General features: G+C 38.5%; 1 protein-coding gene across 4 annotated transcripts in view; it reads right to left on the bottom strand.

Moving 5' to 3' along the window:
• Window positions 1-12,402, bottom strand: part of CNOT4 (CCR4-NOT transcription complex subunit 4) — an 80,990-nt gene that overhangs the window by 37,300 nt on the left and 31,288 nt on the right. For all 4 annotated transcript variants that reach the window (XM_050324353.1, XM_050324356.1, XM_050324354.1 and 1 more), the window contains exon 2: window positions 5,371-5,614. In XM_050324353.1, coding sequence (XP_050180310.1) covers window positions 5,371-5,544 — 174 coding nt within the window. In that variant the 5' untranslated portion in view covers window positions 5,545-5,614. The remainder of the gene's footprint in view (window positions 1-5,370; window positions 5,615-12,402) is intronic.

Below are 12,402 nucleotides of genomic sequence, written 5' to 3'. Positions count from 1 at the left end.
AGGAATTTAAACTTCTAAAATACTTCAGCTGTAGCCAAAGGTGTCCTTAACATGCAAATACAACAAGCAGTCAAGCTATCCTTGAAGAACAGTCAAAGCCATACCATTTCTCAAAAAGATGTGTTATTCCAAAGTAACACTGAATACTTTACAGAGATTTCATAATGTACTTGATGAACACCAATGACCAATTTGACACCAAGAAAACTATTGCAAACAGTGCTGCAGTTCATCAGCTTCTTTCTTGCCAAGTATATCCCCATTCAGAGCATATTCTCAAGTGAGAAGCAAGTCAGACAGTATTCTCCTTCTCTGTACAGCTATTTTCTACTGGAGGTCCTGAGCATGAGTCAGGAAACATCCTGGGTAGCTCAAGCATAACCCTGAACAGAACATATGTCCACAGTAAAACTAGTAGTTTGTATTTGTACAGGAAAGCACAAGAATTCATAGCAGGAACACAACTAAGCAGCAGCCTCAGAATCAGGGAAGAGAAATGTCTCCATCTCAGCAGAAAGGACAAGGTTGTCTGAATAAGGATTTCAATCATTAAGAACCAACAGTAGTTGTTTTGCCACATGCCTAACAGCACTTGTTTGACCAACAGAATCATCAAAAGATCTCATTAGGTACAGTTAAGCTGTATTATATATTAAACGTTTCATATGTTTATCACTCTGACATGTTTAATGTTTCTAAGGAATATGACTAGTTGGATACCCTGACTTGCAGGACCTGTAAACGAATCTGTGCACACCTCTTGAATCCAAAGAATAAATCAGAAACAGTTGTAAGAAATGATACATGACTTTCCTATTGATATATCATGTGTGACATGGTAACAGATTAAGAGATATTGTACATTTGAAGAGGGGGGAAAGCAGATAAGCACAGCACCAACATTTCAGCATTAGAAATAATCTTCCTTTCAAAGAAGGACAAAGTCAGTCTAAAAACAGGAAAATAAATGATTTCATCTTCAGAGTGAGTGCTTCCCACAGTTTTGAAGTTCATGAACTCAGATGATGGTTCAGCTACAAACAGATGCATGCAGTGAAGACTAATGGAGCATCACTGAAAGATAAGCAAGGTAGACTGACTGCTGGTGTATCTCACAGTACCCTTCTGTCGTTTACTCTGTATCTGACCCTACAACGCTAGTAACATGCCAAGTTTTCTATCTTTTTGGGAACAAAATGCTTATTTAACCTACTATCACTGATGCCTGAGCTGGTAGAGGATTTGAGATCTAAACAAACTAGCTACATCAAGTGTTATCAGCATTTATGAATTCTCAGATGCAAGACATTAAGAGATGTCAACATCACTGATTCACTGACTAAGTTTAGCTGACACCCTCCACTGAAGCTGTGCAAAATTCTCTTCAGCAAAAACCTCTGAGGCCACCTGAACAAGTGTGCCATCGTGAAAAGTGACCGAATTTTGTTTACACTAACTGCAAGTTGTGGGTAGTCCTACAAGAACTTCAGCAAAAGTCTGAATGTTTCTTCTGAAGTCTCATTTCTTTAATCAGAGATGGCCCTTGATGAATTCTCAGTCTTCCTAAGTTTGTCTTGTCATTTAAGTTTTATTTTCTTTCAGACTTTTTTCCCTTTTTCCCAAGTGTTGAAAGCTGAGCTGGAATTTATCAAGCACTTTGCTTTTGCCATTCCTAGATGGGTCACATTCCTTCCACACAACGGATGTACCAATACTTCCCACTTGTTGCCTTGCTACCAAGTAGGTCCTGAAATGAGAAATGCAGAGAAAGTCAATAAGGTTTATGCATAGTATACACCATACTACTTACATAAAGAAAAAAATAATAATTAAAAAAAAGGTAATTTCTTATCTATTTTAAAATATCCATTGTTGCGCTAAACTACTCAGCTGTGGGACTAAAAGCACCAGAGGAAAAAAATGGCATTTGGAGACTATGCATTAAGACTAAGTGTTCCTTTTACACAGAAACAGCGGAGAAACATGGACAAAGACATGCACAAAGCACGTTAATTTCTTGGTCATACACGTAACAGTTTACTATTTATCCCCATCTCTAACACAAGGTGCTAGGAGAAATAACGCTCGCTAAGTCAAGGAACTGGAGCAAAAGGCAAAGCCACACTGCAGGAACAACTGTGTATCAAGTTTGGTAGAAGAGCAAAGCAATTAAACATGAAAGAGCTGAGCTTTTTTATTGCTGGATTTAAAAAGTGCAACAATGGACTCTAAGGTCTGAGAGTGCTATGCTCTAATAAAGCAAGTAAAATGGTGTTATTCATGTGACAAACAGTACCTAGGCTACTGAATTTCAAAGAAAAGAAAACAAATAGCACTTCAAGGATAAAAATCTCTGGCTTTACAACCAGGACCAGCAAGTCTGTGACACGTAAATCAGCTTTCAGTTATAGAAATCTCTTTTGAATACACATGTTTTCATTCTAATTTGACTATTTCACTCACAGTTAAGTAATCAATTGACTAGGAAAAACAGGAAGGTTTGCTTATCATCTTACAATTGACTACACCTATAATTCTGAAAGGTATCAAAAAAACTCAGAACAGTACAGTTCTCAAGTAAATATGTTTTGTAGTTAATGAATCAAATAGAAACAATTTCCCAGTCCATTTCAGAGGATTCAGACAAAGTTTAGAAAGCTTTTAATATGTTAACACTAAGAAGTACCAGTTTCCAACCAGTATTCAAGTTTAATTCACACTTGCACCTTTCGCTCAAATCAAAACAAATCAAATGTTTGTGTACTACTGCTATTCACACAAGGAAACTTAAGATGGACTAAATCAATTGACTGTAACCACATGAATACATTCTGCACAGGCAGATGCTTTGTAAGAGTTCATGTAGATGTACTTTCTCCTCGGTTGGAAAAAAACATAAGTTACCATCTTTTCAGTTCGACATACATTAAAGCAGTTTAGCAAAATAGTGGTCTACATGCAATGCACAGTTAAGACTTATCAAACTAATGGCATAGGTGCCACCATAGCGTATAGCCAGACTATTTTATCACAGACTTATCCAAAATCTCCCCCAACACCCTTCAACAAAAATCCCTGGACTGTGTACTTGTTCATTGCTCCTCTCCACGGACTACAGCTCAAATCACTGGAGAAGTCGCATTGCACTCAGTAACACTGGCACAAATAGCAGATTTCTATTAGGTAATTGTAAACAACATACTCAGCCTTGGTTTAATATATGTTTATTCACAGTCCATTTTGCAGTAAGTATCCTGCACTGGTGTGCACATTATAAAAATATGACATATCTGTTGAAACCATTGTACCTACTATAAACTTTCCTGCTAAAATTTTGTTGCTTTGCCATGTTCTGTGCTTCAGCATTTTAAGTGGCCACAACCAATATACACCACAGTAGCTATGAACAAAAAACTGCTCAGATCTTTCCCCAGAAGCCTTACTACACACAGACAGGAACTATTTAGGCACATAGAACACAAATACACATACCTGGTTCCTTTTGTCCCGCACACTTCAAAAGGTGACTTATTTAATGCTGCAACTCCGTAGCTCATAATTATTTATTTCCAAGATCCTGATGGCGTCTGCATCACAATGTCTTTGCCTATGCCACGAAAAATGTGTCCTCCCTCTGCCTTCTTCAAGTCGACTTCTTACAATCCAGTGATATAGCTGCAAGTTTGTTCAAGAATACCTTGCAGTTTGTGGATACAGACCGTATCAAGAACATAATGGTAGTTCATTGTGAAAGAAGAGGTCTCCTGTCACTCCTGGAATGGTCAGTATGCTTTACTCCAATCGCAGCACTCATTCCAGCTTTACGCATGAAACAGTTTTTCTAAGTGAACTGTATCCAATTCGTCAAAGTATCTGCACATCCAATTGTATGCCAGAGTATTCCACATTTAAAAGTTCAGCTGTGGCAGTATCCATGTTTCAAAGAATTCAGATATCCAGAGGCAGTGAATCATGCTGCTTCTTTGATTTTTCAAATATATTCCACAGACTTCCAATAACAGACAGGTGAAAAATAGCATAATAAATCAGCACAATAAATCCAGGTAAATGAAGCAATTTGCAGAAATGAGGAAATCCGAAATCTCATGTTGTACCAGAAGAGTAGAAATTCACTTGTACTACAGAAATTACTAATACAGCATGTGTCATCTACAGCAGGTATCACACGTGGAGAATTATTTGGTTGATGACATGTAGGTCTTCCTTGTGAACACAGAGCTAAGATATTGCAGCAAATTTGCAGAACTTTTGAACAAACATATGTTGGTGTGGGATAGCCTTCAGGCTTGCAGAGGCATCCAAACACAGGTTAGCAATGATAACTCTAGTGTAGCCCAAGCCTTAAAGAGCAGCAAGAAAATATGACTGGAAGTGCTTAAAGAATACTGTGGCAGTGAATAAAGGCAGTGAGACCAAGTAAGATTACTTGGGATCTGAAAAGGAAGTTGTAACATGAGACAGGAAGACAAAGGCATAAACTGAGGACAGGATCATGACTGAACAGCAGGAGAAAGAGACATAAGTAGCTGCAATTACAAGAAGATGAAGGCCAGGCAAGAAAGTTACAATCAAGGGAAGTCATTAAAGACAAGAGGATATTGAGAAAGAATTTATTAAACACTGAAGATAAGGAAATTAGAAAGTTAAGCAAAACACTAAAAGGAGAAATAAAATAATTCAAAGGATATAACAGGCAACTTAGTGAAGCTGAGATCTACAGCTGTGGCCAAAGTATCAGCCAGACACCAAGACACAGATAGAAATTAAGTACTACCTTCAAGCACTTGGCAATGAGATGAGAATACTAGACATATAGACTCAGTCTACATTTTAAAATGCTTTAAAGTTTAATACCACTGGATCTTTTTCCAAAAGTTTTACACATTTAGTATCCACTAAAAGACAGATTAAAAGCTCCAGTGCCACAAACAAAACAAGCAGGTGCTTTACAAGCTTACCTCAGTCAGCTAGCTCAGTCAGTTTAGCTAAACCTTAGCCTTCAGTAAACCCTGGAATCCTCACTGTTCTTCCTGAAAAGACTTTGTTAATGCATGAGCACCCCAACTCAGAAAAATTTTTTTTTGGCAGTTCTCTTAGTATCAGCATACTTTGGTTCTGATCCACAGCTTCCCCTGTTAATGCAGTTCTGACTTTAATAAACCAAGACTAGCCACTTCATAACAGTTTCAACACATAAGCAGACAGAATCTGAAAGATCCAACGCCTCACCCTCGACCTAGGCTATGACTAGATGAATGTTTCCCTTAATGAAAAGGATGTCTTTGGTACCAACACAATGCAAGAGGCCTTGTGATATATGCAAGACAAGATGTTGTTCCAGGAATTTACCTTTCTGCAAGCAGGACAAAGTCCATTCTCATCAGTGCGAATACGATGCCAACAGAAACGACAAATTTGGTAGCCACAGGTGCAAGGGAAGAAATTGATGTCATCAATTTCCAGAGGCTCCATGCAAAGAGGGCATTCCACAGGGTCTTCCTTAGCATCAGGGCTGCGAGACATCTTTATATGTTCGCAGAGCAGCAAAAGTTTATAATAACTTAATAGACCAAGAAGGTCAGCACTTGAAGGTCTGCAAGGAGAAAAAAAAGAAAAAAGTATTATTAATACTGTTGACAACTTTTCTCTTGTACCTTTCAGTATTTCAGTTCTTCAAGTCCCCATTTTCTTCATTCATTTCCTGAACTCAATCATTTGAGTATGTTTCTACTCGGTCAGTTTAAGGATGCAGCACAGGAAAGTTACTTTCAGACTCAAAACAAGGCACCTGGAGTCACCACTGAGATATTCAATCTATTTGGGCATTTTCTTTCTTTTTTTCATTTAAGTACCACCACAAAGTGAAAGTATCTAATCTCAGCAAGCTGTCTCTATCTGCTGTATGAGACATGCATGTAGATGGGGCAGAATTAAAGGACAAAAGGAGAATTTTTAGATGAACCATTGGAAGACAAATAAAAGGAAAAGACACAAAAATGAAAAACCCACTGAAAAAGACTGAAAAGATGGGACTAGAACTGATAGATGGGTGGTCATACTAGCTGTAATGTACTACATCACTTTTGTAGAAATAAGTGAGCTCTAAAGTTTTTTTAAAATCATGAATTGTTTTTGCAATCACATTTTCCCCAGAAAATCAGTAATGTAATTATAATTGAACCACACACATACAATCTGGAGTCCCCTCTACTTTCCCAGAGAGTTTTCTGTTTCATTACTAACCACAAGCTAGTAGATTGTATAGTATCTAATCTTTCTCCAGGCTTTTAGAAGGAAGTCCAGAAAACAATTCTCACATCCACCTACTTGGAGAATGATATTTAATTCTTTCATTGGAATTAAGATGACTGAATGTTTTGAGATCAAACCCTTGCTCACAGTTTTCAGTATGGTGTGATGTCAGCCTTACATAGCTTTGGTTTCATACTTTAACCACCCCCAATAAAAAGAAAAAAACACCAACCAGTACTGTTTGGATCCTCCTCATCCCAAACCATACTTCCTTGCACAAAGTCTATCTTACAAAGCCCAAGAGGTTCCAGCTTGAGTTGGAACCTCCCACCTTACAGGATAGGATCCGTTTAGCATCAGTCTGCAATGCTTGTCCCTGTCCTGCACACCTATTCAGGAACGAAATTCCTTTGCAAGCAATCAGGAGAGAACCCTGAAGAGGAACCACACACATGCACACAACCCAAGCACCATCCAGATACACAGCAGAGAGTATATAGCTTTGTTTGGGAATGGTTGCATTGTCAGTAGGTTAACCTGTAATCACAGGCTGATACCAGAAGCTCAGACTAACTACAACTTCCATGAGTTTGGTAGGAAGCATATCATCTAGGCACAAAGTACAGGTCTGGTACACATATACCATTGCCTGAGAGAGAAAAAGTTCCACTGGATGACCACTTAAGAGTAAGGATGACAGAATGGTTTTTAGATGTTGTAAGCATAATTTCTCTATATGACATGCACTAGCAACAATGTTGTCCTCTTTCTGACTTTCACAATGATTAAAAGCAAAAAGTTAAACCTCCACAATAATACAGTATCTTTTACTTCATTATCTACGCTTTCATTCGTGCTATAGTCACAATCATTTTGACAGTCTCAAAATCAGGTTCTGGAACTTTACCAGTGTTTTCTACAGAGAACACTAGCAGAATCTGACATGAAGGAAGGAAAGGATTAGTTTGTTTGAAAGCTTTGTCTTGTTTTTAAGTAGACATCCCCACTGGTAGAAGAGTGGGAGGGACCCTTAAAAGGCCACAGAACATTATTTAGTTGCTTATTATGCAGATAATACACATTTTTACAGCAGCCTGTAAACATTTCCTGTAAACTTTTCACACCTGTATGGCAGCAAAACCATTACAATACAAAAGTGACTTTAAACCAAAGCATAGATGAATTCCACAGATTTTCTTCAGTTTAGATTTGGATCTGACTTTGTCACTGATGTCCCAACAACAGGTCAGTAAGCAGACAGCATATTCCCTTCTCCTGCATACTCATTCCATCACATGCTCAGCAGCTCTGAGCCTATCAAAACACAGAAGAAAAGCTATACCAGTACTACTGAAACTGTAATTAAAAGCACAGTTTCTTCAAAACTTCCACCACCACAGTGAAGTTACTTAACTTAGGAAGTTACTATTTGGAATCTCCACTAGGAAATGTCATCAGCTGATGTGGGGAAAAAATCATGCTATACTAGCTAGTGCCTCTGGGACAGGCAGACAAGCTCTAACAAAACTGCAACATGATTAACATTTACGAGCTGTTTAAGTTAACACTAAGAGTTCAGCAGCTGTTAGCAATAATGTCAATGGCTTGCTTCAGTCAGCAAATGGCCCGTTATGCTACAACAAGGAGTAAGGAGCAGCTGTGTGCCATGTTTCTTGAAACTAAGAGGAAATATTTATTTACTTGGACACAGACCATTCAGGCATCCCATTTAGAGATTCGCCAGTGAAGTGTGTCTCTATTTCAGAAGGGTTTATATACCAGGGTCTGTGTCTGAAATCTGCATCAGAACACTGCTTGTTTTTTTTTCAAAACCAGAATAACATGCATAGTAAGGCATCATTAAAGCATTCTGCATATAGTGTGTGCACTACCAAGAAACACAGAGAAACTAGTCAGCTCTAAGGCTATTCCAAACAACTCCAGATTAATGTCACAGGAAAAGTAATGCAGCAGTAGCAAAAAACAAAAGGCAGTATTACATGCTGTGTTTAATCCAGAATATCTAGTCTTCTGGATCAAGTTCAAAGAGATTAAATTAATGGCATCTCAGGAGAAGAAAAGGAGGAAGGTTGCACACATGTACACATAATATACAAGCAGCTATAATTTGTCCGTACACTTTCCAAAACTACAACAACTGGAGTCAAACATGGCTCCAACAGTTCCACATCCTGTTTACAGGAGACTATGCCAAAACATTCACACAGGGATGGAGCAGAGGTGGACAATGTCCAGCAGCGTGTTTCAGATGTAGTGATTTTGTAATAGGTAATAATCAAACGACAGAAATATGCAGTTGGGTGCTTTATCCCTTTTACTATACCAATAAGTTAGCTCTTTTCCAAAAACAGGTAAAATGAAAAACAAAAGTTAATAAAATATCCTTTCTAAGTACTTATTTAGTGGATGACAGCTGTGTCTAATCTGCTTCATCTATTAACTGTTTCTCTTGATGAAATCCTACAAATTTTGCAATCATGAAAAAGTGATCCTATTCTTTGAGGGTACTCATCTAAACACGATTTTACTTCTAATATAGATAGTGATTTCAGTCCATTTAGGATGCAGATATTTGTTCCCTTTCCCTTTTGCCCTCAAGGTGAGGAAGTTTAACTTCCAGCAGTTCATCTTTCCTATTTAAATTTAAAAGGGTCATAAAAAAAATGGCCATTCTTTTTCCCCCAAGTATACCAATTTGAGACTTGACACACACTCCTCCTGTTTTCTCCACAGCAGACACTGGAGAATCTTAATTTGTAAGCATTTTAGTAAACACGTCCCTTAAAGTTTAAGTTCTCCTCCAGGAGGGCAGCTAGCTCCAGGGAACACAGACACATTCTCCCCCTCATAAACGGACTGAATCCAGCCTTGCTACTTGCTTTAAGATAATAAAAGCAATACAGACATAAGTCCTCAAAATCTAGTCATGAAAAACCTCAATAAGGACTCAAACCCCAGAAAAATATTTGGAGACTTTGAAGGAAAAAACCCAGACATGTGTTAGCTAATGTTTCACTTAAGTTCAAACATACCTGACACTTGAAGTGAAACAGGTCGGAGTCTATGCACTGAACCTTTAGTAAAGGCTCATTAAACTTACACAAACAGAAACTCATACGTTTTTTCACGGCCTTGTATCTCTTGAAACTCGTCAGCACAAGAAGTCTCAAAAACATGGCATAGATGCTTGCCTGCCTAATGCTACTGGAAGGGCAGCCCCTCCCACAAGACCCCTGCTCCCCTCTGCTGAAGTATCAGTTCTCTTTCTACACTTCACCTCTGTGTTGATCCCACATACAAGCTGGAGGCAGAAAGACAAGCGGACTACAAGCAGCAGCTACAATGGGTTATCCCTTCCTTGAATCAGGGAAGCATCAGCAGCTCTGTCAGCGCAGCAATCTCCTTTGGGCCAGCATCAGGCCACAGTGGCCTGAGGCCCATTTGGACTACCACCTCCACTAGAGACCACTGAAAGGACAACAACATCCATCTTCTTCAGACTCTGAAAGTAAAAAAGGCTATCACTGCATTGCAGTGACCACTGGAAGGTTTACACTAAAACCTTTCATAGGCAGACTGTAGAGAAAAGCCCATTTTTACTATTTTAAGCACACAGAACTGAGGGAGATTTGGTGAGTTAAGTCATCCAGGGCCCCACAGAGAATCCATATGCACACCCCAAATGATGGATGATGTCTAGTGGTAGACAAGACTAAATGTTTTAACGAAGTCATCCACACAATTCAGAAGAAAATTCCACAGGCCATGTTCTTTGATGTGCTACCTTGTGTTTGCCTGTCATTTTTTTGAGATCTACACAAGAAGAGCGTAGGGCTCAAATACACATCAAAATACAGTCATATTTTACAATTACCTGGTTACCAACACTGACACAGGAGACAGCAGCAGTGCTGAAAAGGGGCTATGCTTTTCTAAGTTTTATGGCTCTGCTACTGACTGAGAACAAAGACACTTCAGTAGCAAGCAAGCAGGCTCTTGAATTCATCCAAGTTAATTTTCATTTGAGACCAACGGAAAGGTCACTTCCTACTTCTTTTTCCTGACTGTGCTGAACATTTAAAGCAAACTGCAGTACTAATTGCAAAATCCTGCCCAGAAACTGCATAGTCCATTTTCTCCTATGTCCTCATTTCTGAATAATGTTTATTACTCTGTCTGTGGTCTGCAGCTACATTTTGATCACAGTGCAAACAACATCTAAGAAAAGTTAAGACACAGACAAAGTCCCATATGTTTGGAAAGTATGACCAGGAATCAGGCAGTCATCTCATTATTTCTAAAAACAGTATTAAACTGACTAGGATTATCCCCAAGTTATTTAGCTCAGAGGTCAAAACTGAAGCCTCTAGACACTCTCCCCTTTATGCCTCCCTGTAGGTGCTTAGGGAGCATTCATAGCCTCAGACTTTGAATTCCACCAGCACAAGCAGTTGTACCATCACCTGAACCAACGAGACCAAAACGAAAATATCCTTGTAGGGTCATATTTTACCTAAATCAGTCCTCCACCTAGTTCATCACACAGCCATGTAGAAGCTTGCACTAGTATTGTTAAAACATAGGAACAAGCACCTAGGGGTAGCAACTGCTCAAGCAGCATTTTCAGCAACAGTGCAAAAAATCAGCCAAAGAAATCACTAAAGAAGGGTCTACTTAATGCTCTCAAGGCAGATAACAAAATTAGTTAGATGCCACCTGCTAAAGGGAACTCACCATTCTTTATAAACCCACTGTGAACACAATATTTCAAGACAGTTATATGGCAAAACAGAAGTTATGTACCACAAAAAGATGCTTTCTTTCATTTAAACTGAACCAAGAATTGGTAGCTGTGGGCTTACTGTTACAATACTCAGAACATTATTGCATACAGGGCTACACGTACTATCAGTGACAAATGCCAAGTAACATATTATTTACACAAATACCTTAGTTTCTTACAAGTCATGATCAGAAAAAGATGTTAAATTATATTTAGAAATAAAAAAGGCCAAATAAGATTCTGACCAATTCCACAAGCACATAAAGCTCTGGACACAATTATGCAAGACAACACTACCCTAGCATCTATGTCAACTCACCCAGTGAAATGAAAATCACAATATTTGGACAATCTGTAATTGTCCAAATTCATTTCCCACATTCATTCACCTTTAATTCTAGGATTTCTTACTTTCTCTTTCTGCATACCCCCATTTCATTTTTGTACCTACAGCGCCACTACATATAGACATGATAGGTCTAAAGCATTTGGATAAGGAATTAGAAGTGGGCTATACAATTAATAGTTTAAATATTTTAAAAGCCTGTGTCACACACAGAGACCATCTAACATTGGTATACATATTCCAGCACGGTTATTTCCTCTGGATACAAGCAGGAGATGCTCAAGCAACAAGTGAAACACAAGAGCTATACTGAACAGATTTGTACACAGAAAATTATATATCACAAATCATTGTCAAAGGATGTTACAAAGTTCCATCTGAACTATTCTGAATTCCCTAAATCTCTCATTACTTAGAAAAAGGTTACTACTTAATTTCTTGTAATTTTTCTTCAGAGCATCTGCTACCAGTCACTGTCAGAAATGCGATACAGATAGACTAGCTTGCCAATCATGCAGCAACCACAGGTGGTTATTAAACAGGCTATTTGTGGAATGGAGTGTCTTTATTCTGTTCACGCAGCTCTCTAGCACAAAACACTCATTCTGCAGTTGGGGTGTCTACACATCAGTGTACCATAGTTCAGTTTTTCCATAATGCTGTGCTCTGTTTAGTCCTTAGTAAGGTGACATATACTCAAACACATTTCATTTGTCCTCCTTGTAATTCTGTACAGCACTGCGAGCACTGGAAAACTCCTATTCTTTCCACGTCCTAGTGTACCAGTCTTCTTTGTGCTTGAAGACCAGCATATTGATACAGTTGTAGGAGACTCATATACTAACAGAACCAATAGCAGACAGCTGGAACAGTACTTTGCAGAAACAAAGTGTCTTGCAGAAGACAGATGGTTTAAGAGATTAAAAGCTTTGCTAATGCACATATATGCAGTAATTTGTTTGCAATATGGCAATATTCA

This window comes from Myiozetetes cayanensis, unplaced genomic scaffold (assembly GCF_022539395.1).
Source record: "Myiozetetes cayanensis isolate MyiCay16 unplaced genomic scaffold, myiCay2020 scf3, whole genome shotgun sequence".
Classification (NCBI taxonomy): domain Eukaryota; kingdom Metazoa; phylum Chordata; class Aves; order Passeriformes; family Tyrannidae; genus Myiozetetes; species Myiozetetes cayanensis.
Note: the sequence above shows the minus strand (reverse complement) of the source record. Positions and strands in the feature narration are given on the sequence as shown.